General features: G+C 53.0%; 1 protein-coding gene across 1 annotated transcript; it reads left to right on the forward strand.

Moving 5' to 3' along the window:
• Nucleotides 1-1,343: 1,343 nt before the first annotated feature.
• Nucleotides 1,344-23,025, forward strand: COLGALT1 (collagen beta(1-O)galactosyltransferase 1). The gene is made up of 12 exons (XM_040241118.1): nt 1,344-1,947; nt 3,292-3,402; nt 4,162-4,279; nt 10,401-10,535; nt 11,704-11,908; nt 13,936-14,055; nt 18,998-19,074; nt 19,148-19,254; nt 19,487-19,619; nt 21,162-21,289; nt 22,079-22,285; nt 22,484-23,025. Exons 1-12 carry the CDS (start codon nt 1,685-1,687, stop codon nt 22,749-22,751), a joined length of 1,872 nt encoding a protein of 623 aa, XP_040097052.1. The 5' UTR covers nt 1,344-1,684; the 3' UTR covers nt 22,752-23,025.
• Nucleotides 23,026-27,098: the final 4,073 nt, after the last annotated feature.

Here is a 27,098-nt window from a genome sequence, read left to right on the forward strand (position 1 = left end):
CTCTACTGACCATTTATATGTTTGTGTGTTTTTATGTTTTGCTTTGTTTTAGTGAGTTGCCTGTTCAGAGCTTTTACCTACTTTTCTCTTCAGGAGAGTTTATCTTTTTCTTATTGATCTCTAATAACTCTTTATATATTAAGGATATTAACAGTTTTGTGATACAAGCTATAGATTTTTTTTCCCCCTCAGCTTGCTGTGTGCCTTTGGGATTGTTTACTTGCTCCAAATCTTAACTTAGTATCAAGTTTCCCAGCTGACAGTAGAGGTTTTACTGGTTTCCCCCTGCCTGCCAGAAGCCATCAGTCCACTGGAGGTTGGCAGCTTCTGCACATCACAAGCCTTCCAGCTGCTTCCGGCACCAGTCCCAAGAGGGATTTCCCCAGTGTTTTTCTCAGTTCAGCTTTCAGAGGGAGGACATGCAGGCTCCCTGGTTTTCTCCCATTCTGCCCTGGAAAGCTCATCCTCCCCCAGGAGAATGAGCTTCTCCTTAGCTTTCCCTCCTAAACTTTTGCCTCATGTTCCTTGAGCATATCGAGGACACACAATCTGTGCTCTGAATTTTACTTCACAATATTGAGCCTCTCCCCACCGCTCACGTTTAGAGACATCGGAGCATCTTTCTTAAAACAATTTTTTATAACAACACAAAAGCGATCATGGAAGCCTGGTGTGATGCCGTTCACGGGGTCACAAAGAGTGGGACACGACTTAGCAACTGAACAACAACAAAAAGTGATTAGAAACACATTAGATTATTGGGAAAAATTAATTATTGGAAAACAATCCCCTTGTAGCATTTCTAGGGAAACGCATACCTTGTCCCCAGAGCATGTGCTCAGCGAGTTCTATCCTCTGACAATCCTGAGGTCGTTATGACTCCATTTTACATATGGGCAAACTGAGGCTCACACAGCGACCCCACGTGCGGGCTGGATTTATAGCCAGGTCTGGGGACTCCAGGGCCCATGCTGTTAGTATCCAACAACCCCTGAGGACATCTCTGGGAGATCGAAAACTAAGATGGTAAAACCATGCTTCAGCAGAGGAAACTGAGATTCAGACCTCAGGAGTCTCAACCCAGATCCTAACTATCCAGGTCTGCCTCGTGACACAATCGGTGTGTGTGTTAGTCGCTCAGTCGTGCCCAACTCTTTGCGACCCCATGGACTGCAATCCACTGGGTTCCTCTGTCCATGAGATTTTCCAGGCAAGGATACTGGAGTGGGTTGCAATTTCCTTCTCCAGGGGATCTTCCCAACCCAGGGATCGAACCCTGGTGTCCTGCACTGCAGGCAAATTCTTTACCGACTGAGCTACAAATAGAAGTGGGACAGAGAATCAGGTTGATCCCGGCGGGGAGCAGTTTCTGAGGCAAGCTAGATTCTGAGCTCTGCACACTTTTACTGCATAGACCCAAGTTCAGAGCTCTCCAAGTCTATGAGGGGGCGGGGGATCCCAAGCCTGCCTATAAGTTGACGTCATTCCTCCTAGCGGGCTGCTGCTGAGGGTACAAGGCACTTTGTGTCTTTAAGACCGTTTGGAGGCGGGCCCTAAAGCCTGATTCGGCCTGGAGCTCTCCTCCCCTTTAAGGCGCGGAGCAGGGGCGGGGTCTTGACGTCCCCTTTAAGGCGCGGTCCGCGTCCGCCGGCAGAAAAGCGGCTTAAAGGCGACTCGTGGCGCGATGGCGGCGGCCCCACGCGCGTGCAGGGGACACGGGAGGCCGCTCCCGGTACTGCTGCTGCTGCTGCTGCTGGCGCTGCCGCCTTTGGGGGGCCCGCCCGGCGCCGCCGCCTACTTCCCCGAGGAGCGCTGGAGCCCTGAGTCGCCGCTGCAGGCGCCGCGAGTGCTGATCGCGCTGCTGGCGCGCAACGCGGCCCACGCGCTGCCTGCCACGCTGGGCGCGCTCGAGCGGCTGCGGCATCCGCGGGAGCGCACGGCGCTGTGGTGAGCGCGGCGCCCACCGGCTCCGCATCAGGCCTGCTGTCCCTGTCCCGGCGGGTCCACGCCGCGCCCTGCCCTCTGTCTTCGCACTGGGCAGGGCGGACCAGACCCACGCGTGCCCTCTGCTTGCTGTCTCCTTCGGGCGGGTCAGACCGGCGCCGCGCGCGCGCCCTGCCTGCTGTCCCTCATCAGAGCGGACCAGAGCTGCGTGCGCCTTCCTGCCTGCTTTCCTCCGCCGCGTTAGCCCCGGCGGAACCGCGCTGAGCCCGCTGGCCCCTTTAGGATGGGGCGAGCCACTGTTCTGCCGCCTACTGGCTTCCCTGCCCCCACTCCCATTAGGACATATCCGGGATCACCGGTGCCGCGCAGCCTGAGACTAACCCCCTAACCCACTTGGGAGCACTCACAGCTTGAAAGATGGGAAGCCTGAGAACCACCCCCCGCATTGGGGCGTTGCCGTGGCCCACATTGCACTTCTACTAACTGAACGTCTTTTCGCTCCTGCTGCCGTTTTGGTCCCTGAGCCCAGCCTGAATCAGACTTCCTGCCTCCTGACTACTGGAGTGGGTGGGTGGGGTGCCCGGCGGATGGCGGCGGGGTAGTGGGGGAGCAGGTCCTTCCTGGAAGCGAAATGGGGCAGGGCCAGGAACAAATCTGGCTGATGACTCATCGCTTCCTACCTCAGTTTCCTCATCTGAAAAGTGGGAATACTAAGATAACTCGATTGAGTTGTTTTTGAAGATGAACCAGTTAATGAGTGTGAAGCCCTTGTGTCCCGAGTTGTGAATATCATAATAATAATTTTGTTCGGTTTTGTTGTTATTACTGTCATCAGTGTTAGCGTTGTTGGCAACTAAAGAACAGTTCATCTGGGAGAATAGTTCTCAGCTGGTGGCTTATTCCTTTTCCCTCCAGTCCAGATAATCCAAGCACTTAGTTGGGGCTTAAGAAATGTTTCTTGAATGAGTGACAACTCCACTGCTCACAGGAGAGAGTTGAAGAAGGCAGGACCGGACTGTGTGATATAAATGTATTTTTACTAAATTGTACATATTTAGTAGCACATATGGTTGTAAGATCCTAGATGCCCTAGAGTACTGGCATCATATCTAATGTGTTTTTCCAAAATGATCTTGTGTGGTCCCCTCTACAACTCAGGGAAGTGGGCCCAGTCCTCACCCCTCCGTGTTACAGATGAGGAAACTGGGGCGTGGTGGGGGCGTGTCGTGCCCAGGGCTGTGTAGCTGGTGTGAGGCCCAGCTGGTATGTGGCAGCCCTGGTGGCCTTACTGCTGCCTGCCCTGCCTCCGTCTCCCTCACTTCACTCCCTGTCCTGCTCTGCCTACAGGGTGGCCACGGACCACAATGCAGACAACACGTCAGCAGTGCTTCGGGAGTGGCTGGTGGCTGTGAAGGGGTTGTACCACTCTGTGGAGTGGCGGCCATCGGAGGAGCCCAGGTGAGCGCCAGGCCTTGCCCTTATGCCCTCCTCCAGTTGCACCTGTCTGTGTCCCTGCTCACACACCCTCCGTGGCTCCCATTGTCCTGAGACAGACATGCCCGCCCCTCCCACCAGCCCCTGACGCTCCAGCCCAGCTCTGCAGCCTTTAGCACTGGCTCTGGCTACCTACCCACCTCGCCTCCAGCTTCCCCAGTGGGCCATAATCCTCCTGGTGGACTTTTACCCCCTCTTTTTATTCCACCTGGAATTCCTGCATTCCCTGGGCTTTGTGGTGGCCACCCGCTGCTTTATTCCTTGTCTCTCTTAGCTCAGCTGTTTACCTTTCCCTTGAGCCCTTGGCCGACGTGGACTTCAGTTCCCTTCATTCTTTCAGGCTTTAGTTCTGTACCCACCCACTGCCCAAGCCAGATTAGGAGTCTAGGAGGACAGGCTCCCAGTTTTCTTCGACTCCCCCTCCCCTCAGAGATGGGGGCGTGTCCCTACAAGGCAGTAGAGGCCCCTTTGCCCCTCTCCCCTCACCCCTCTCCAAGCGTTCTTCCCCTCTGGGTCTTTGCACACACTGTGTCCCCTACTTGGGACATACCATACCTCTGTCATCCTCTATTTTCTCCTTGCTTCTTCCCAGCCTTCAGATCTAGCTTACACATCCCCTCCTCCAGGAGGCCCTCTCTGACTACCCCACATTCAGCCAGCTCAAGGCCTCTCTGGGCTCCCACAGTGCCCTGTGCTTCTCCCATCATAGCTGCCTCTCCGCAGGTCCTACCCAGATGAGGAGGGCCCCAAACACTGGTCTGACTCACGCTACGAGCATGTCATGAAGTTGCGCCAGGCGGCTCTGAAATCAGCCCGGGATATGTGGGCTGATTACATCCTGGTGAGTGTCTCGGCCACCCAACCCAGGGGTCCCCAGCGGAAGGTCTGGGGTCTCCAAGGGAAGGTGGAGCCGTGGGATTCAGAGACCAACCTTAACCCCGTTTTACAGAGGGGGAAGCTGAGACTTTAAGAGGGGAAGTGAGTTGTCAGAGTGACACAGCTGGTTAGTGGAGGAGCTGGGTCTTGATCCTCGGCCACCTCGGTTCTTAATCATCAGTAGTGAGTGGGTTTTTATGTCCCCTGTGGTTGGACACCTGTTCATCTCCCCTTTTATCACCATCACCGGTGATCTGATATCTCTGCCCAGTTGCAGTGATGACCTCTGGGTGACTCCGAGAAGCAGGAGGATGGGGTGGGGGCTGGGGGGTGTTGGCGATACTGATCTGCTAACCCCTGACTTTCACTTCCTCCTCCTGGGCCCTTGGCAGGAAGAGGCTGGGTGAGGTTTGAGTGCAATATTGGGATACATGCCCACAGATCACGAGTCTTCTGTGAGCTCCTTCAGCCTGGCCCCTTGACCAGACATGGTCGCCTCACTTGGTGCAATGGGCAGGGGCCACTGACCACTGAGCTTAACTCTGTGGAGGTTGAATGTAATAATGTCAGACTAACACTGCCTATGGTGGTTTCCCATCTATGCACCAGACCCCAAGCTTTGATCTTTTCCTTCTCTTAAAAAAAAAAGTTTTTTGGCTGCGCTGCGTGCAGGCTGCTCTCTGGTTGCAGTGCGCGAGCTCCTTGGGGCAGTGGTTTCTCTTGTTGTGGAGCACGGCCTCTAGAACACATGGGCTCCAGTAGCTGTGTACACTGCCTTAGTGGCTCTGTGGCGTGTGGGATTGTCCTGGACCAGGGACTGAACATGTGTTGAACCTGTGTCCCCTGCATTGGCAGGCAGACTCTTAGCCACTGGACCACCAGGAAAGTCCTGGTCTCTATCTTCTTATTTATTTATTTTTGGCTGCGCTGGGTCTTGGTTGCTGCATGTAGGCTTTCTCTAGTTATGGCGAGTGGGAGCTAGTTTTCGTTGAGGTGCACGGGCTTCTCACGGCGGTGGCGTCTCTTGTTGTGGGGCCCAGGCTCTAGGGAGCACAGGTTTGGGTAGTTGCAGTGAATGGGCTCTAGAGCTCGGGCTTAGTTGCATGTGGGATCTTCCTGGATCAGGGATCCAACCTGTGTCTCCTGCACTGGCCAGTGAATTCTTTACCGCTGAGCCGCCAGGGAAGCTCTGGTCTGTACCTTCTTAATGTATCAATCAGCGTTATGTCTATCAGCCACTCCCTGTGCCTGCCCTCCTCGTGCCAGGCCTGGGGGACACAGTGACAATAAGCACAAGCTGAGCCCCACCTTCCTAGCTTCCCAGGAAAGGTGAATGTGACCAGAAAGCAAACAAAACCGAACGAGGAAGTATCAGAAGGCGGCCAGTGCTCTGAAAGACACTTGGCAGCGTGGTCAGTGTTCAGGGGCTCCTGTAACAAAGGGCTAGCCCCGAGGGGCTTGACTTGATGAAGGGCAGGTTTCTTGTCTCACACTTCTGGAGGCCAGCAGCCTGAAACCTAGGGGAGGGGGCTTCCTGGCCGCTTCCAGCTTCTGGAGGCTTCAGGTGTTCCTTGGCTTGCGGCAGCATCCCTGCAGTCTCAGCTTTTGTGATCGCGTGATCTCTTCTTATAAAGTCACCAGTCACTGAATTTAAGGCCCACTCTAATCTAGCATGGGGCTTCCCCCGTGGCTCAGCGGTGGAAACCCTGCCTGCAATGCGGGAGCTGCAGGGAGGCAAAGGTTCGATCACTGCAGGGGGAGGATCCCCTGGAGGAGGGCATGGCCGCCCACTCCAGGATTCTTGCCGGGAGAGTTCCATGGACAGAGGAGCCCAGCGGGCTACAGTCCTTAGGGGCGCAAAGAGTCAGACACGACTGAAGCGACTTGCCATGCATGCACTAATCTAGTATGGTCTTCCTGGTGGCTCAGATGGTAAAGAATCTGCCTGCAGTGTGGGAGAGGCAGGTTCAGTCCCTGCGTCAGGCAAATCCCCTGGAGAGGCAGATGGCACCCCCCCATCCAGTATGCTTGCCTGGAGACTCCCTGTGGACGGAGGAGCCTGGCCGGGTACGGTCCACGGGATCGCAGAGTCAAGACAGACTGGAGACGAACACTTTCACTTTCACAAATGTAGTATGAATCCCATCTCTTTTTAAAAGTGATTATTGTTTTATTTATTTTATATTCTTTTCCACTGTGGTTTATCACAGGATGTTGCATATAGTTCCCTGGGCTATACAGTGGGACCTTTTTGTTTATCTGTCCTGTGTATAATAGCTGACATCTGCTAATCCCGTACCCCTAGCCCCTCCCACCCCCACCCCTCCTCCCGCTGGGCAACCGCAAGTCTGCTCTCAAAGTCTGTGAGTCTGTTTCTGTTATATAGAACAGGTTCATCGGCACGATATTGTAGCTTCTGCGTGTAAGTGATGTCATACGGTGTCTGCCTTTCTCTTTCTGGCTTACCTCACTCAGTATGAGCCTCTCTAGCTGCATCCCTGTTGCTGCGCACGGCATTGTCCCATTGTGTATATGCTTGTCTTCTTTACCCACTCGTCTGCTGATGGACATTGCGGGTTGTTCGCGTGTCCTGGCTGTTGTGAACAGTGCTGCTGTGAACAGAGAGGTGCATGTGTCTTTTTGAGTTAGAGTTTTGTCTGGATATATGCCCGGATCTGGGATTGCTGGATCATACGGTCATTCTATTTTTAGTTTTCTGAGTCGTCTCCATAGTTTTCCATAGTGGCTGCACCGACTTACATTCCCACCAACAGCATAAGAGGGATGAACTCCATCTTAATTACATCTGCAGAGACCCAGCTTCCAAATAAGGTCACAGTCACAGGTACCAGGGGTTGGGGACCTCCCTTACGAGGGGGCCCTAGCGGAGACCTGAAGGAGCAGAGGAGCCAGCCTCAGTGGGAGCTGGGGGTCAATGTCTGAGGCAGAGTGAACAGAGTAGGAAGCAAGTTTGGGACATTCCAGGACTGGCTAGGAAGCCAGTGTAGCCAGAGTGGAGTGATGGAGGGAGGGGGTGGTGCTGAAGTGGTGGGTGGGGGCTGGACTATACAAGCCAAGAGGGAGGGATGTGACTTTTACTTTGAGGGTAATGGGGAGCCATGGAGGATGTATGAGCAGGGGAGGGCTAGGTTCTGATTTCTGATTTTCAGAAGTCCCTGTGGCTGCCATGGGGGCAGGGCCAATTGGGCAGGAATAGGGGGATCAGGAAGCCAGGGTGGGCGCTGATGGGGCTGTGGCTTCAGGATGTGTTCTGAGTCTGAAAGAACAGTCCCTGCTGGATGTTTGGATGCCAGAAGGACCTCACATCCTGACGTGAGCCTTGTGGGGAGGACAGAGCCTTCTCCTGGGAGGAGGAAGGAGGTAACAGGCTCGTCCTGGGATCCCTGTGACTTGGTGCCTTATCAGACCATTTTATAGACGGGAAAATAGAGGCTTAGAGAGGTGATAGCCTGCTGGGTGGCGTCTCAGAACCAGTGAGGGACAGAGGTGGGCTCAGACCTCTGGGAACCATCCAGCCCAGGGCCACCTTGTCTGCCTCCCTGGGTTTTGCATTCATGGTTTGAGGTTGGCTGGTTTTCACTTTTTTCCCTCAGCAAACCTGGGTGGAACTCAGGGATCTGGTTCAGAACTCAAAGCAGCTTTTGACACGCTGATGTATTTTTAACTGAGGGCTTTGGTAATCCATATTGGAATGTGAAATCATTTGTTGAGTGTTTTTTGGGTTTGTTTTTTTTTTATAATTTTATGCGTTTATTTGGGGCTTCCCAGATGGTGCCGTGGTAAAGAATCTGCCTGCCAATGCAGGAGACTCAAGAGATCCAGGTTCCATCTCTGAGTTGGGAAGACCCCCTGAAGGAGGAAATGACAACACACTCCAGTATGCTTGTCTGGAAAATTCCATGGACAGAGGAACCTAGTGGGCTTCTGTCTGTGGGGTTGCAAAGAGTCAGACATGACTGAGTACCTGCGTACATGCATTTATTTGTTTATTTTTGACTGCTCCGGCTCTTCATTGCTGCACGTGGGCTTTCTCTAGTTGTGGCTAGCAGGAGCTACTCTTCTTTGTGGAGCACGGGCTCAAGGGTGTACAGGCTCCGTAGTTGTAGCATATAGGCCCAGTTACACCAGGCATGTGGAATCTTCCTGGACCAGAGATCTAACCCACTACCCCCTGCATTGACAGGCAGATCCACATCTACTGTCCCACCAGGGAAGTCCCTCGTGTTTGAAAATTGTTATTAAAAAGCCCTCTTTCTCTATTTATGGATACTGTGGGTGTTACATGTAAGAAAATACACAAGAAACAGTAAGAGTTAGCTTAAGGGAAAAAAAAACATACCTTGTAATGTCACCTCCTAGAGAGACTCACTCTGGCTGTGTTTTTTTAATTGAGGTACAAGTCATGTAACATAAAATTAGCCCTTTTCAAGTGTACAGATCAGTGGCATTTAGTACGTTCATCATGTTTTGCAACCACAGCCTCTGTCTGGTTCCAAAACTAGCTTCCATCACCCCCAGGGGAAACCCAGTGCCTGTGAGCAGTCACCCCCGATTCTCCCAGTCCCTGGTGGCCACTGATGTGCTGAGTGTTTCTGTGTGTTGGCCTGTTCAGGGCATTTCGTAAACTATGCAGTCTGACTTCACTCGGCCTGGCGTTTTCAGAGTTCACCCGTGTTGCAGCGTGTGTCCCTGCTTCACTCCTCGTCACGGCTGAGTCATGTTCTGTGCGTGAAAGGGCCACATTCTCTTTTCCTCGGCTGGCGGACCCGTGGTTGTTCCCACTGCTTGGCTTCTGCTGCTGAACATGGTGCACAAATGTCCATTAAGCCCACGTCTCCAGGTTCCTCATTCTGTGTCTCTGAGTGAACTCGCTGTAACTCGACGTTTCACTTCCTGAGAAACCACCAGACTGTCCTGGCCGTTTTCACCGCGTGTATATTCCAAGGTCACAGAGTCAAATGTCCTCAGCGGCTGGGCAGGGCATGTCACAGCACTGCACGGTCTGCCCCAAGGGGCAGCCACCTCCCATCTCCAGCTGTGCCTCCCCTTGTGGCAATGCCATTCCCATGTTGCTGGAGAAACCTGGTGTTCTAGTGTTTGCTGTTTGCAGCAAATGATTCGAGCATTCTGAAAACCCTGTGTGGGTAATGGAAAGCACGTTCTGTGGACTAGATGCATTTTAAAAAAAAAAAAAGAAGAAAAAACAAGAATCCCACCTCCTGACAGCTCTCTAATATACTGTGATCTGTGTTTTCACATCCCGGTCGATAGAGAGATCCTTACCTGTGTTCTGTTGCTTGATTTTCACTTGTCTTGACTCTGTAGCCAGACAGTAGGACAGGGCCAGTTTCTGTAGCTGCTTCTCCACGGCTAGACTCCTGAGTCGTTCCCAGCTTGTGTGATGAACAACTCTGCCGTGTGGCTTACAGGGGACACCAGCAGGCGCACACCCCTCCGTGATGACCCTGTCTGTGGGTTGGTGAATTTCCTTCCAGGTTGCCACAAATCGAGTGATCATCTTTTTACTCCGATGTTCAAAGTGTTAAAGGAAAAAAAGAACCTTACGTAAAGATCCCATTTTTACAAAATTTTTGGTTGGTGTTTAACTCACATAGAAAAAAGTGTCTTTCTCCCAGCCCCTCCCTGCAGAGGTGGCTTCTGCCCCAACCGTCCTCCTCGTCAACCAGCGCTGCCCATCTTGAAAGTTCCCATAAATGGAGCCACGTGGTACACCCGCTGTCACTTCCGGGGTCTCGCCAGCACTGTGCGTGGCGCCCGTTTGTATTGCTTTGTGCCATGTGGCCCATCCCTTCTCTTGCCGTGTAGTGTATTTCATCATGTGACCGTAACTCTGCTGGTGACTTAGGTCAGAGCTGTCTGTTGAGAAGCACGGGGGCTCCCAAGGCCTCATGTGCTACTTAGGGTACCCCAGGCCCCCAGGACTCTGGCCTCGGCCCCAGTTGTTCCAAGCCGTGGCCTCGCCCAGGTGTCTCTGCTGGCCCACGCTGATGTCAGCCCAGGTGACTCTGATGGCCCATGCTGATGCCACGTTGGGTGTTTTGCAGTTTGTGGACACCGACAACCTGATCCTCAACCCTGACACACTGACCCTGCTCATCGCAGAGAACAAGACGGTGGTGGCCCCCATGTTGGATTCCCGGGCTGCATACTCCAACTTCTGGTGTGGGATGACATCCCAGGTCAGGGGGCTGCTGGGGTAGGGCAGGGGCCTGGGGGTGGCGGGGGCTGGACAGAGCAAGTAGGGGCTGGGTTTGAAATCTAGCTTATTACCATGCTGCCTCATCGTGAACATTTTATAAACACCATTGTGACAATCCTTAAATTAGGGGATGGTCTGAGATTGTTTCCACCCCACCCGCTGCCCCCGGCCACCAGTACCCTGAGGCAGAAACACAAATACAGAGAGAGGGAGTGACTTGCCTGTGCAAACATCGCTGTGCCCGGTAGTGCCAGGAGAGGGCTTCAGGCATGGCTTGATCCATTGTTCAGCCAACACTTCCCTTCCTCCTTCCCTTGAGAGACTTCATTTTCAAACTCCTGGGGAATAATTCCAGCAGCATTCAGCTTGTTCACTCTGATTGCACCTTGTCCAGTCTCCTTCTCCACCTGAACCAATTACTGAAGCCAGGAAAATGCCAGGCTCTGATCACCCCACCCCAGAGTTGAGGGTGAGGTTGTAGGGAAAGCCAGAGGGAGTGAAGGACAGATGCTGGAGCAGGGCTGTGCCCCCGGAAGGGGGCCAGGTGGATAGAGCCAGGATGCTGACCTATCCTATCTCTTCCTGTCTTTTTGTTTTGAATTGATACATAATTCATAGAATATAAAGTTCACCATTTTAAAAGTGAATAATTCACTGGTGTCTATGTTTTAAAGTATTCATAGAAGTCTAAATTTATATGCTAACAATTCCAATTTGTAAAGAGTACAAAGAAGAGAGATAACAATTCCAGATTGTTCCAGAAGCTTTTAGAACTTCTAAAACATTCCCCCTGACTTTTTTGAAGTCCTGCTTCTGGTGTTTTAATTTTAAAATCAAAGAAGCTCAAGTATCTCGTCCCTTTTCAGGTTTTTAATTTCCCTTCCCAAATGCTGCCTTTCTGATCAGGAGTATTGATCTGGGTCTGTGAGTGACTGTTTCCCTGTGTTCTCTGCCACTGCCCAGCGACTGAGGTTTGGGGGTTAGAGACTGCTTGGCCCTGCTGAGGGCTCTGCACTCAGGGAATGCCCACTGCAGCCAGAAGCTGACACCTGGTCTTACTCTCCAGGTGTTCTGGGCCTCCCATTGTTCTGGTCTCCAGCCTGCCCTTTAGGGACCCCCACGCAGAACTCTGCCTCCACTCCCCGCAGGGCTACTACAAGCGCACGCCTGCCTACATCCCCATCCGCAAGCGGGACCGCCAGGGCTGCTTTGCAGTCCCCATGGTGCACTCGACCTTCCTGATCGACCTGCGGAAGGCGGCATCCAGGAACTTGGCCTTCTACCCTCCACACCCTGACTACACCTGGTCCTTTGATGACATCATTGTTTTTGCCTTCTCCTGCAAGCAGGCAGGTGAGCCCACAGGGGATTTGCCATCATGGGGTGTCTGTCTGGTTCTTTGGGACCAATTCTCAGCCCACAGAAGGTTCACAGAACCAGCACTACAGAGTACAGCGATGACTTCGGGTGCAGCTGTATCCAGCCCTGGCTCTGCTGGGTGACTTCACTCAGAGGCTTATTGATATTTTCCTATATTCTTCCAATTATCTATAGTTGACCATAGTTGCTCTCTTAATTGTATACTTAGGGCAAAAAAATTTTTTTTTACGAGAAAGAGAACACTGAATGCTGATTTGTCATTTATTTTAAAGATGAGTCAGCAACTCATGGCCCGTGGGCCAAATGCAGCCCACCATCTGTACTCACTCATATGGACCCAAGCTAGAATGTCTTTTGGGTTCTTGGATCCAACTCCCGTGTTTGTATGTTGGAGATGGGGTAATTTCCCATGCCAACCAGCAGTTCTAGGACACCAGCAAGGTGTCTGATAATTCAGCTCAATTCTATTTCAATTTTGACTCTGTCTACCTGGAGATAGCATCTGATTCCACAGGTTAAGGTCTCAGGCCCACAGTACTGACCCCTCTCCTGCTTCAGATGCTGGCCACAAGTTCAAGTTGTCACCTATTTCTACTGCATACTCAGTCACTCAGTTGTGTCTGACTGCATGACCCTATGGACTATAGCCCGCAATGCTCCTCTGTCCATAGGATTCTCCAGGCAAGAATACTGGAGTGGGTTGCCATTTCCTCATCCAGGGGATCTTCCCCACCCAGGGATAGAACTCACATCTCCTGCGTCTCCTGAATACATTGCAGGCGGATTCTTTACCACTGAGCCACCAGGGAAGCCCCCATGCTTCTGACCAAATGACTATAAATCAGAGGTTTCACAGCTCCTTCCTTGGGTTCTGCTGATTTGCAAGAGCAGCTCACAGAACTCAGGAAACTCATTTACTCACTGCTGCTGCTGCTGCTGCTGCTAAGTCGCTTCAGTCGTGTCCGACTCTGTGCGACCGCATAGACGTCAGCCCACCAGGCTCCCCCGTCCCCGGGATTCTCCAGGCAAGAACACTGGAGTGGGTTGCCATTTCCTTTTCCAATGCATGAAAGTGAAAAGTGAAAGTGAAGTCGCTCAGGTTACTGTTTATTATAAAAGTGTATATAATCCCGGAACAACCTGCAGGAAGAGATGCATGGGGCAAGGTGTGGTGAGGGGCGCAGAGCTTCCATGCCCTTTATGGGCACATTCTGAAGGCAGACTTGAGTTATTGAGATAGAGCAGTTTGGCCCACAGACCTAAACATTTACTATCTGGCCCTCTGATGAAGGGCTTCCCTGGTAGCTCAGTAATAAAGAAGCCATTTGCAATGCAGGAGCCTCAGGAGATGTAGGTTCGATCCCTGGGTCAGGAAGATCCCCTCGAAGAGGGCGTGGCAACCACTCTGGTATTCTTGCCTGGAGAATCCCATGGACAGAGGAGCCTGATGGACTACAGTCCATGGGGTCACAAAGAGTGAGACACAACTGAAGCGACTTAGCACCCACACACCTTGAATGAAAATCATTTTCACTGGGATTATCACTTTAAATATATATATATATATATATATATACTTGTTGTAAAGTTTTAAACCATTCAAAAAAATGTTTTAGCTATTCAGAGAAGGACAAACAGACAGAGGTAATGATATTCATGGTTTGTCCAACTGCATCTCATTTCTGTGCGTAAATGTGAGTATTTGCTGTTCACCCACCCACCATTCTGTGGTTTGCTTTGTCATGGAAGCCTGCAGGGACTGTCAGTACCCATGCAAGGTGGAGGTTTTTTTGTCTTCTCGCCTGGCCCTGTGAACCCTTCTTCTGACTGCAGTTCTCAGATGGAGTGCTGGGGTGGTCTCTGCCAGTTGCTGGGAACAGCTGGACCCATCTATGCCCCAGCCCCACACTGGGCAGTGAGGCTAATGCTGCTGCTAGGAGTCTGCCTCCGCGGCCTTACTGCTCTGTGTTCAATTCTCATCGTTGTTGCCTTGGCCCCAGAGGTCCAGATGTACGTGTGCAACAAGGAAGTGTACGGCTTTCTGCCGGTGCCACTGCGGTCACACAGCACCCTCCAGGACGAGGCCGAGAGCTTCATGCACGTGCAGCTGGAGGTCATGGGTGAGTCTGTCCGCACCACCCCGGGAGGGCCACGTTGCCTCCCTCTCCCCACCATCTCGCGTCTATCTGTGAACTCTGATTAAGTGTCTGTTGGGCATCAGTCTCTTTCCCGGGCACTGAGAATCCAGTGTGAACAGTTGCCTCCGCTCTCATGGCTTGCAAGCGGCTATGCATGGCACGCTGGGGGAAATCAGGGTGAGCTTTCTGGTGGGGGTGGCATTAAGATGCAGGATGAGTTAGCTGGAAGGGAGATTGCAGCTGGAGGGAGCAGCATGTGCAGGAGCTGGGCAGCTGGAGGGGCTGTGAGCTCAGAAAACAGGCAAGGTTGGTGGGGCAGAAGGGGGACAGAGCCAGCAGGCAGGGCCACGGTGGGGGCATCAGACATTGGGTTTAGGAGCGGGTCTTGTCCCCAGGGGTAGGCAGGAGCCAGGGAAGGTAGGAGGCTTCACTGATGACCCTGCACACGCGTGGCCATGTCAGCCATTTCATCACCCATGTCCCTGCCAGCCCCCAGACCCACCATTTGTTTAATGTTTATCTTATCAGACACTTTCTTTTATTTGAATACACTTTGAAAAGGAAACTTTAATATGTATTCTTACTCTGGTTGCAAGCTGATGTCTTTCTAATACATATACGAATAAATCCATAGGCAATTATATTAGCACCTGTACCTCCAGTGAGGTAGGCTTGAGGAAGGGGCCTCTGCCCCAGCTGGGGAGTCTCTGAAGCAACCAAACAATGGAGCAACATCCTCTCCTGTGGGGGCCTGGCCCTGTGCTGAGCACCCACTTCCCTGTGAAGGCCTGTGAAGCAGCACAGCGATTCCTTCCACTGCACAGAGAGAGGATTGGAGGGCCAGGCCCCTGTCCTGGGGCTCAGTCCCCATCACCCCATCCATTTCTAGAAGGTTCTGTCTATGGCTCCCCCTTGTGGTTGAAGATGGAACGACACTCTGCTCTCTGTTTAGAGGGCGCTTTGGGGTCTTCCCTGGTGGTTCAGATTGTAAAGAATCTGCCTGCAATGCGGGAGACCCGGGTTCGATCCCTGAGTCGGGAAGATCCCCTGGAGAAAAGAATGGCTACCCACTCCAATATTCTTGCCTGGAGAATTCTGTGAACAGAGGAGCCTGGCGGGCCACAGTCCACAGGGGTCACAAAGAGTCAGACACAACTGAGCGACTAACACTTAACACTTGGGCCTTTTGAGATAACACCTGGAGGCTGCAAGGTCACTAGGGCGAAGACCGGGCCCCCCTTGCCCCCAACACCCAAGTGTCTGTCCCATGCGGTTGCCTAGGCCCAGCATGGCAACCCTGCCATAGTCACAAGAGATGGGTTTCTGCTTATTGGCAACTCCTTTTGGTGATTGGACCCTGAGAAGCTTCTCTGTGGCTACTATTAATGGTCCTAGTTTAAATTTTCACATATATTCTTGTTTCTGGTTAGGAAACTGTTCACTCCCCTGTTATAAACTCAAACACAACAGAGGCATGAATATTTTCCTGGTTTTTTGCGGGCTCGAGCAGATCACCCAGGACAGATAGAAGGAGGGTCTGGAAGTTTCAGATATTTCTACAAATCCTTCTTTACAGTTCTTCTGAAAACCTTCTTTTCTCTCTACTTGTATGTGGGTACCTGGTCACAGGCCATGCATGTGATTTTACATGTGTTCAAAGATCTTTCTTACAATAAAATTTCAAGCTTACAGAAAACCTCGGAGAGACGCCCTCTGTTCATGGGGAATCCAGCAACTTGCTCCTTTCCCTGCCTGCTCATGGAGTGTCTTTCCCAATTGGCCCCATACACTTGGCTCAGTGTAAGGCCTGTTCTCTGAGTCTTAGCACACAGAGCAGTGACGGGTCATGGGTGTGCAGTGATGATTGTTTTACATCCCTTTATATGTAGATGGAGACCAAGCCCTGACCCTCCCGTGTCCCCACTGCCCTGAATCCACCGGCTGACACGCTTTCCCATTTTGTGTTTCGCATCAGTGGAATCACACCGTGTGCTGCTCAAGTGCAGTGTCTTCCCCTCAGTGCCCCTGTCTGTGCCGTCACTGGCTGCTGAGTGTGGCTGTGACTCATTCCCTTGCCTTGCTGTCTCGTATTCCATGTGGATGTTCAGCTACAGATTTATTTACTCTTAGCTGTGTCATAGGTCACTTAACCCATCTTCTCTGGGGCATGTAGGGCATTTCTTGTTTGCCAGCATTGCAGAGAATTCTAGACATGGCTTCTGTAGGTGCAAAGTTAGGAGATATCTACAAGATTGCTCTCACTTCTTACATCAGTTACATCAGGAGTCCCCAAGAACATGTTCAGGTTGGATAATCTGCTAGAAGTACTCAGAGCTCACTGCAAGCTATTAAACTGACAATTTATTACAGCAAAAAGACACAAGTTGCGATCTCGGCAAAGGGAAAAGGTGCGTGGGGCAGCATCCAGGAGAGTTCCAAGCACAGGGATTCCTGGTGTCCGTTCTCTGTGGAGTCGCGTGGACAGTGCTTGTCTCTCCCAGCACTAGCGCATGGCAACATGCATGGTGTGCTGCCAGCCAGGGCTGCTCCCCACGCCTCTGCGTCGAGGGCTTACGCTGGGGCTCATACAGATACAGCTGATGCCATGTGGCTGACCCCCGTCTCCAGTCGCTGTAGAGCCTGAGCCAAGACCCCCACCCTAAGTTACACTGTTGGCATAGATACCCATTATGGCCCAAGGCCTGAAATAAACAAAGACGTTTCCAAGGTGTTCAACTACACAGCAGCAGAGAGCAAAGGCCAGACCTCCCTGTGGTCAAGTTTAATCCTTCACCCTATAATTGGTCTAGCAACGTTAAAAATTTTTTTTTTTTTTAATTTGACTGCGTCTGGTGTTAGTTGCAGCCTCTGGGATCTTCCACTGTAGCTCACAGGCCCGTGTGCCGGCTTAGTTCCCCAGAGCACATGGGATCTTAGTTTCTCGACTAGGGATTGAACCTGCATCCCCTGCACAGGAAGGTGGATTCTTAGCTACTGGATGACGGGGGAAGTCCCTAGGGGTGTTGCATTTTTATATCACTGTGACATAATTGCATTGCCTTGCTCTTTCTGGACTCTAATATGCTCCATTTCCCCAGAACTAATAAGACAAGATAAAGAGATACCTCCACTTCCCACAGGCAGATCCTTCCCACACATACACCCCAAGGGGGCAGGCAGAGACTGAAGAGAGGGAGAGTGATTTGCAGCTGGATTCTCAGATCCCAAAGCCTTGCCCTTTTGGGTCCCAGGGTCCCCTGAGAATGGCAGCGGGTGGCAAGGAGCTGTGATGGGTCGCGAATAGGAAGAAGCCCCAGGGTGCAGTGTTCCTAGAGGAAGAGGCCCAGGCTTTGAGGTGGGAGGCTCCGGGTGGACTCTGGGCCTCACTCAGTCCTCTCCCAGACAGAGGGGCCTGTGTCTGCCCTGCTAGCTCACACAAGGCCTTTGTTCTTAGGGAGGTGGATGCCACACTCACCGGCATGCTGGGCTTTTCTGGGCCTCAGCAGGCTCATAGTCCCCTGTGGATCTGTTCCTTCTATGGGAAACCATCAGGGATGGGCCAAGACAGGGCTCTGGGGATGTGGTCTGAGCACTGCCCACAGCAGCTAAAAGGGGAGCGCTCATGACCACCCTGAGATTCTTAGCATACCTGGGCTTGTAGATGCCACTCCAGTCACACGGCCGCCAGCTCCCTGTGTGTCTTCACCCCGTCTACCCTCCGTGGGGGTCTCTGTGTCCAGATTTCCCATTTTTTATAAGGACCCCAATCATACTGATTACATGCCAAGTGTGTGTGTGTTAGCGGCTCAGTCGAGTCTGACACTTTGTGACCCCATGGACTGCAGCTCTGTCCAGGGGATTCTCCAGGCAAGAATACTGGAGTGGGTAGCCATTCCCTTCCCCGGGAGATCTTCCTGACCTAAGGATCGAACCTGGGTCTCCTGCATTGCAGGCAGATTCTTTACCGTCTGGGCTACCGGGGAAGCCCATATTGATTAGAGCCCACCACCCTAATGACCTCATTAAAGATCCTATTTGTAAATAAGGTACTGGGTATCAAGATGCCAGTGTATCTTTTGGGGGGAGGACACAGTTTAACCCAAAATAACAGGTGATTTCATGGCATCGTCTCATGATAGAACCCTCTGAGAGGTTTTTTAGTCCATTTTCAAGATTGAGGGGAGGAGGAGAAGGGGGCGACAGAGGATGAGATGGTTGGATGGCATCCCCAACTCGATAGGCATGAGTTTGAGCAAACTCTCGGAGGTAGTGAAGGACAGGGAAGCCTGGTGTGCTGCAGTTCACGGGGTCGCAAGGAGTCGGACACGACTGAGCGACTGGACATCAACACAGCAGGAATGTCCTTCCTTTGCTTGATTTATGAGTGTGTGCCAGGCTCCTTGTTGGGTGCCAGGGAGCCAACGTGAGTGGGTGGACCTGGTGGAGCTCACGGGAGATAATCAGAGAATTGGGACTTAGGGCAGCCGAATGAGGCTTTGACGGAAGGCCGGGTGCTGTGAGGGCCTCCAGAGAGGTACCCGACTCAGCCTGGGGAGGTCAGGAGACTCCTGTTGGTGCATCGCCCCCCTCCCCCAGAAGACATCTTAGCTGATAACTCAGGGAAAGGAAGCGAGGAAGGAACAGGGTTTCAGCAGAGGCCCAGCATGTGCAAAGGTCCAGAGGTAGGAATAGGGGATGGGTAAGTCTGGAGCAGTGCCAACAGCCAGAGTGTGCAAGAGGCAGAGGAGAGAGACTGGCACTGCTTCTGTGGGCGGGGCTGGGTCAGGCAGGGTCTCTAGCATCAGGCTGAGGAGCCCGGGGTGACACGGAGCCATGCAGAGGTTGGGGAGGGGCATCAGGAGCAAGGCTGGAGCCCTCCGTCTCCATGACCCCCTGGTGACCCCTCGGCTTTGCTGCCCCCCAGTGAAGCACCCACCCTCGGAGCCCTCACGGTTCATCTCAGTGCCCACCAAGACGCCAGACAAGATGGGCTTTGACGAGGTAGGCTGGGCCTTCCCTCGGGGTGGGGGCCGGGGGCCAGCCCTGAGGGTCCAACAGAGGCTGTGGGCTGCAGGTCTTCATGATCAACCTGAAGCGGCGGCAGGACCGGCGGGAACGCATGCTGCGGGCCCTGGAAGAGCAGGAGATAGCCTGCCGCCTGGTGGAGGCTGTGGACGGCAAGTGAGTTGAACCCTGCCGGGGGAGGGGCGGCGCCACGGGTGGGTATAGACCACCCTGATGGCCCCCGCGGAGGGGGCGTGCGTCTGACGCTGGCCGGGTGCTCAGACCTGCGCAGGGGTATAGACCACACCCAGGCAGGCCACATCCGGTCCGCGATGGTTTGGGGAAGGGAGGCTCACTCACTGGTGGGATTGTGAGTCTTCCTCTGCCCCCCACCCCTCCCCACTTGCAGAGCCATGAACACCAGCCAGGTGGAGGCTCTGGGCATCCAGATGCTGCCGGGCTACCGGGACCCCTACCATGGGCGGCCCCTCACCAAGGGCGAACTGGGCTGCTTCCTCAGTCACTATAACATCTGGAAGGAGGTACGTCTGGCAGGGGGGCGGGACCCTCCTCAGCCTTTGTTTTTTTTTTTTTTAATCTTATGTATTATGATTTTTATTTATTTGGCTGCCTCCGGTCCTAACTGCAGCACTCAGAATCTTCCCTTCACACGGGGGCTTTTCGTTGCAGCTAGGGGATTCTCCAGTTGCGGCGCTTGGCATCTCTAGTTGTGGCTCACAGGCTTCATTGTCCCACGGCATGCCATACCTTAGTTCCCCGACCAGGGATCAAACCCGTGTCCCCTGCGTTGCAAGGCAGATTCTTAACCACTGGACCACCAGGGAAGTCCCCTCCTCGGGCTTCTTAACAGCTCAGGGAGGGAATCCCCTGCACCGCAGGCAGGCTTCCAAAACCACTGCGGGACACTCAGCCTCTCTGCTTGGGTGAATTGGCACCTGAACCCCGGGTGGGGCAGCTGCTGTCCTCCCGCTGTGCAGATGGGAGTCCTGAGTCTGAGGAGGGGTGAGCCTGACTCTAGAAACAGGTGGGGTCTGAGGCCCGGGACCTCCAAGTGAAGCCTCTTCATACCCAGCCACTGCCAAGTATCTAGAGCCTGGGCACCGTGCTCAGAGCTTACTAATAGCACCAGCCATGGTGATGTTAACTAATGCACACCCCACACACTGGTATTCCATCAGCCACAGAGGCTCATCAGACACCCTGGGAGGGAGAGGTTATGATGGGCGAGGATGCCAGATGGGGCTTCGAACCTGGAACCATCCAACTTGAGGCCAGATTTGGTGTTTGAGGCAGTGCATTCTCGCCCAGGTTGCTCTCTTTTTCTGACATTCATCATGGAAGGTACGGGGCAAAGGTTGCGGTGTCCGGGCAGCTGTGGAGCCAGAGGGGATCCAGTTCAAGTCCAGCCCTGCCTCTGTGAGCACGGAAGGCATTTCCCAATCTGAGCCTCGTTTTCCCAGATGAAGAAGACCGTCTTCAGTCATGAAGATTATCAAGTTCATTCGTTCAGGGAAGATCCTGTCAAGTACCGACTGCGTGCCCAGCCTGGTGCTGGTCCAGGGGACACGGCAGCCCCGAAGGCACACCCAGCCCCTCACAGGGGATTCACACCCCTGGGAGCTGGGGAGACTAAACCACAGAGAAATGACTAACGTTGAAATAAGTGAGAGGCACCTACAGGAGAGGTCCAGGGTTATGAATCGTCCCCAACTAGCAGTTTTGGGTGATAGTCATGAAGGATCTCTAGTTGACACTGGAACTGAGGCCAGCAGGGTGAGAAGGATCCTGCCTGCTGCTGTGTGGGAGAAGGGTGCTCTGTATCAAAGGCACAGGGCAGGCCCAGGCCCTGGGGTGGGAAGGGGCAGCCAGGCTGAGGCTGTGGAACCTGCTTCCAAGTTGTAAGGAGAAGGTTTTGGCCAAGAGGCAGATCTGAACTTGTGGTGGTGTGTGTGTGTGTGTATTTTGCTTTTTTCCTGGTGCCCCAGACCTCTTAAGCAGAACTGGCTTTGGGGTCAGGCCTGGGCTTGATCTCTCCAAGATCTCAGCGGAGCCTCCTCCCTCAGGTTGTGGACCGCGGGCTGCAGAAATCACTCGTGTTTGAGGATGACCTACGCTTCGAGATCTTCTTCAAGAGGCGACTGATGAACCTTATGCGGGACGTGGAGCGGGAGGGTCTGGACTGGGACCTCATGTGAGTCGGGCCTAGGTGGGGCCGGAACTTGGAGGTGGGGCCGGAACTTGGAGGTGTGGCCTGGAGACTAGCTCTGAGGGCCTTTGCAGGTTAATAGGTTGGGTTTTGTGGGAGGTTGGCAGGAGGACTCATAACCTGACCTGGAAGTCAGGGGTCTTGGAAGCCTGCCAGCTCTTTCGGGGCTTGGAGACTTGACTGGGGCCTTCCTCTTACTTAGCCAGTGTGGTTAGATTTGACCTGGAAGCCTGTGGGTGTGGCTAAAGAACTTGGGGGTGTGGTCTGGGTGGGTGTGGTCAAGGCCTGGGAGCAGGGTGGAGCCTTTGGTGCCCAGTGTGGGGTGTGGCCCAGGGAGCCTGGATCTTAGACCACTTCTAAGTGGAGGGTGGCCAAAGTATTTCCAGAACAGTCTCATGTAGGTGGGTTGGTTCATCCCTCCCCTGTGCAGAGCCCTGATCTGGGTTCTGAGCCTCAGACTCACCAGCGTGTCATTAAAATGAGTAGTAATGGGTCCCCTTCACTCCTGACTGCTTCACCTGAACCCTCCACCTTGCCCACCCGTCCCACTGCCCTCTGAACCCGGAGCAGCTTCCTTCTCAGTCCCACTCTCCTCCTTGTGGGCCCTAGACCTCTGTGGGTCTGTTCTCACCCAGTCCAGTCACACCAGCCTCCTCAGTGCTCCCCAACAGACCCCACTCCCAGGGTCTGACAGCGGCTCAGTGGCTCCCTGGGTTAGCATTCTTGGGCAGGTAGACAGGCAGAGGGTGAGAGAGCCCCCATTCTGCACCCCAGCTACGTGGGCCGGAAGCGGATGCAGGTGGAGCACCCCGAGAAGGCCGTGCCCCGCGTGAGGAACCTGGTGGAGGCCGACTACTCGTACTGGACCCTGGCCTACGTGATCTCCCTGCAAGGCGCCCGCAAGCTGCTGGCTGCCCGGCCGCTCTCCAAAATGCTGCCCGTGGACGAGTTCTTGCCAGTCATGTTCGACAAGCACCCAGTGTGAGCGGGGGTGGCAGTGGGCAAGGGGAGCTGGGGTCTCGCTGGGCAGCTGGCCTGGTTAGGGGGTGTGAGGCTCGCGGGCCCCAGGAGGGGGCTTCTCCTCTGCCTTCTTCCTCTGCCGCTTCTTTCATGAGTCCCCTTCACCACGCGCTTCTGTCTCCATCTGCCTCTGACCCCCACCCCGCTCCTCCCCTGCAGGTCTGAATACAAGGCCCACTTCTCCCCTCGGGACCTGCGCGCCTTCTCCGTGGAGCCCCTGCTCATCTACCCCACGCACTACACAGGGGACGACGGGTATGTGAGCGACACAGAGACCTCAGTCGTGTGGAACAACGAGCACGTCAAGACCGACTGGGACCGCGCCAAGTCCCAGAAGATGCGGGAACAGCAGGCCCTGAGCCGCGAGGCCAAGAACTCCGACGTGCTCCAGTCCCCGCTGGACAGTGCCGCCCGGGATGAGCTCTGAGAGCTCTGAGGGGCAGTGGCCGAGGAGCCAAAGCAGCGGTCGCTGGCCCGGCCCCCACACGCCCACCCGGGACGGCGGGGCCCCTGTGGCCCCTGGCAGGCCCCGGAGGGCTCCCCGCACTGGGCGGCGTCCAGCCGGCTCTTGCTCAGCAATCACGTGCACGCAGGCAGCATTAATGGAGTGCCTACTGTATGCCAGGCGGCCTGGGTGGGAACTGTTCACCTCTGGGTGCACCCAACACTTGGATCGGTCGCAGGGTGCCAGGTTCCCTTGCTCTGGCAGTGAATGAGGTTTGATTACTCCCTCCATCAGTGATGGAGTCAGTCATCAGGCGTTATCGATCCCCCATCAAGAATCAGGCCTTAGTGATACACATCCACTGTTTCAATTCCTGCGAGTATTTATTGAGTGCCTACTGTATGCAAGGCGCCATCCCAGGCTCTGGGACAAGTGAGGCATGCTTTCATTTGTTTGAACACATACTGAACACCGACTCTGTGCCCGGTACTTGTGACACAAAAGTTCTCACTGACTCAGTGCATTTATGGAGTGCCTGCTGTGTGCCGGGAGCTGAGCGTGGTGCTAGGGCGGAAGATAATCAAGGTGCTTTTCACTCTAATTGGTTTCTTCTCCACACATCCAGAGGGCATCTCCTGCACTGGAGATGCAGAAAACAGGACAACAGCTGTTCAGTCAGCATTCGATCCCCCCCGGAGGTGGATGAGTCCTTCCATTTCTTCATGCAGCGAGCACTTATTGAGTGCCTGCTGCATGCCTGACCTCGCGGACTCCCGGTGGGGCTGACTGAGTTTGATTCCTCTTCTGCACCACCCCCGTCACCTGAAATGTGTGTACATAACATCCCCCCCCACCCACTGCCCAGGAGCAGGGGTGACTCTTCCCTCAACAGGGAGAGCCACGAGTTTCAGTGACCCCATGCCCTCATGCAAGGCTCCCCTAGACCCAGCCCCCCTGGAGGGGGCGAGGACCCCCCTGTCCTCGGTTGCTTGGCCGCCCTGCCCTGCATCTCAGGTGTGGTCTACCTGCTTGATGGCATTCTTTTGTCCAAGCCTCTGGTGGGATCATGTGTTTGGGGCCTCGGACGGGCTCCGCTGCACTGGGGCGCTATCCATGGCCTGGGCAGGACGTCCCCCAGCACATCCTGGAGGACTCACCGTGCCTTCAAGCCTGAAACGAATGTCAGAACCGGCCAGCGGTGCCTCGTCCTGTGAGGGGTAACTAACTGCTGTCCCGGTCGGGTTCTGGATAACTTGCTTATTTTTTTATTAAATGTTCCTGGTTGGGTTTTCACATACATCTGTGTTCCCTTCTTGGCCCGATGGTCTGCTCATCACCTACACACCACCCACTCTCCCCACCCCCTGCTTCAGGCCAAGACGTGGGAGGAGACCAGGTGCTGGCGGGGAGCCAGTGAGGCGGGTGAGGGTGGAATGAGCCTGGTGCCCCAGCGCACCCTGTGAAACTTACCGAGCATGGCGCAGGGAGGACAGACGGCCAGCCGCACTCTACCCTGTAGGGGCAGCTACAGGACTCTCAGAGGACAGAATGAGGAGGGCGCAGGCATAGTTCAGTCTCCAAAAAATAGACCCTGAGATGAGGACTTGGGTTATCCAAGAGATGACCCCCAGATAGCCCCCAGGGTGACGCAAAGAAGAGCGGGAAGGAGTCCTGCAGGGGTCGCCAGTGAGCCATTCAGTTCAGCTCAGTCGCTCAGTTGTGTCCAACTCTGTGACAGTGAGCCGTTAACTACCAGTAACTGGGGACCTTAAATGGGGCTGAGCAATATATAGCATCGACCTTAGATTGGTCCCAGCCCCCACTTGAGGGAGGTGGGGCATTTATCGACCCTCAACAACATGTACATTTTCAGGGTCACATACTTAAACGTTTTCAAGATTCTTAAGCCCTTAGGGCTTGCAGGCATATAAGGGAGGCTTTTACAAAATAACAGATGGTGTGTGATTCTAGTGAAGAAATGAGAATTTACAACTAAGCAAACTGAAAAAAGCAAAATTAAATCACACCTCCTCAGAGACAACAAATTTCTGGTGACAAACCTTTTCAGTCTTACCTGTGTGCATGGTGCAAATATATACATATTTTGAAAAAGAAGTTTCATATTACATAAACTCTGTTACAGCCTGCTTGTATTTTCTCCCACACAACACATTTTTATTTCAGAAACACAGGATCAAATTGTACCCAGGTTTTTTTTTTTTTCTCCCCCAGCAAGGTTCTTTTTTAACTTTAACAGCATATTGTGAACATTCTAATCAGCACAGGCACCTATCAGCTCTTTTTGGATTGTTACATATAATAAAAAATACCATAATCAGGATGGACCACCATTTACTCAATCATCCTGACTGGAGAATATCACAGTCCGGCAGTGAACGGCATTGCACAACACAGCTTTCCTACTGGATTTTTTATTTCAGTTGGGTAAGTTGATACAGATGCGATTGCTGGGTTAACAGAAATGAATGCTTGATGTTTCAGTAGAGACTACTGTATTTAGTCTTGTTAAATCCTAACTATTCATTGTTTGTCTGCCAGGGTGTCCAGTCCCCTCTCATCAAACACTGGAATCCTTTCTCATGTGTTACTGTTGTGAGTGATGTTTCCATATCTTAACTCTTAGCGGTTAAATTAAGATTTTAAAATTTGGTGGGTCACTATTGGATTGTGTCTCTCCAGGACATTTGGTGATGTCTGGAGACATTTCTGGTTGTCATGACTGGAGGTGGGTGCTATTGGCATCTGGTGGACAGAAATTAAACACCGTGCACTGCATGGAGATGGTCCATAACAGAGAATGATTGGGCCTCAAAAGTCCACAGTCACACCCAGCTCCATTCAGCCTCTTGAAGACATGAGCCTCTAGAAGAGAGTCTTAATGGCATGAGTAAAATTTCCTTTGCTATGAAATGTCTCTGTTTCTTAGGCTCTGTTTCCAAACTGAAGAGGTCAGAATCTTGGAGGTGATGCCTAGGAACCAGAGTTTTATTTAGAGGGCAGCAGAGGATGACATGGTTAGATAGCATCACCAACGATGAATTTGGGGAAACTCTGGGAGATAGTGAAGGACAGGGAAGCCTGGCATGCTACAGTCCATGGGTTGCAAAGAGTCGGACATGACTTAGCCACCAAAAAAAAAAAACAAAAAAAAAACCTGCCAATGCAGGAGACGCAAGAGACTCAAGTTTGATCCTGGGTTTGATGCTGGAGAAGGGAATAGCAACCCGCTCCAGTATTCTTGCTTGGGAAATCCCATGAACAGAGGAGCCTGGCGGGCTATAGTCCATGGGGTCACAAACAGTCGAACAAAACTGGGTGACTGAGCACACATGTGGGCATCTTGTTATCTAACTTGGATCTCTCCTTTGCTCTCTGAAACTGGGAGAACCACATCCTTCTAGAACATTCCAACAGAACTGGCTTACCAGGGGTAACTGAGGCTCCCCACCCTCACAGAAGGGGCAGTTGGGAGATTCTAGAAAGCTCCAACTTGGGGCACATACCTTGTATCTGCCTCCATCAGAGCTGCCTTTCTTTTATTGCTGTTTTGAGTTTTGGCCATGCCATGTGGCATACAAGATCCTTAGTTCCCCGACCAGGGATCAAACCTGTGCCTCTGCTATGGAACCATGGAGTCTTAAACCCTGGACTGGCAGGGAAGTCCCACAACTGCTTTTCAGTGCCTTCCAAATTGCTCACTGAACAAGGGAATTTGAATTCCAAAATATCAGATGTTTCCATGCCCCACTGCCGGCAGTGTGAAGTGGAAGCAAAACCAAGACATCTCCGATTGTTTCTGCCTTCCAACCCTCCACTCCCGCCCTCGGGCTCCTGTGGCCTGTGGACCTGAGTGCAGACACTGATGCAGGGACTTCTCGAAGTGTGGCTGCAGCTCTGCAGCCTCTGCCCAGAAAGGAGTTGGGTGGGGGCGGGTGCTGATGTCAACCCAGCACTCCCTCTCATTTAGTGACTGTCCATCGTGATGGTGGGAAGAATGACTGTGTAATTGCAGACTGTGTAATCATAGAAACCGTTCTATGTAATTGCAGGATTAGGAACTGAATTATAATGCAGTGTAATAAATTACAGAATGAAATGTAATCTCACGTAGACATCACATAGTCATGTTACACCCTCCAGGAAATGAGTGTGCATTTTGTTGACTTTCTCTGAGAGAGCCTGCTGTGTTGGCAGGTGTCATGACGAAGAGGTGTGGGTAAATGGGGAGACAGTGGGGTTACATAGTTTAAGGGGGAGCAGAGTGTTCAGGTGAGGGTGGAGGGGGGGTGAGTATAAGGAAAGGTGGTG

Source organism: Oryx dammah, unplaced genomic scaffold, assembly GCF_014754425.2.
Source record: "Oryx dammah isolate SB20612 unplaced genomic scaffold, SCBI_Odam_1.1 HiC_scaffold_5, whole genome shotgun sequence".
In the NCBI taxonomy this organism is placed as follows: Eukaryota; Metazoa; Chordata; class Mammalia; order Artiodactyla; family Bovidae; genus Oryx; species Oryx dammah.

What these genes read in the sequence shown, in the direction of transcription:
- COLGALT1 (XM_040241118.1), top strand. Translation starts at nt 1,685, where the DNA reads ATGGCGGCGGCCCCACGCGCGTGCAGGGGACACGGGAGGCCGCTCCCG. An exon ending in CGTGCAGCTGGAGGTCATGG is followed by an intron (nt 14,056 to 18,997) that starts GTGAGTCTGTCC and finishes GCTGCCCCCCAG; the next exon opens with TGAAGCACCCACCCTCGGAG. An exon ending in ACAAGATGGGCTTTGACGAG is followed by an intron (nt 19,075 to 19,147) that starts GTAGGCTGGGCC and finishes TGTGGGCTGCAG; the next exon opens with GTCTTCATGATCAACCTGAA.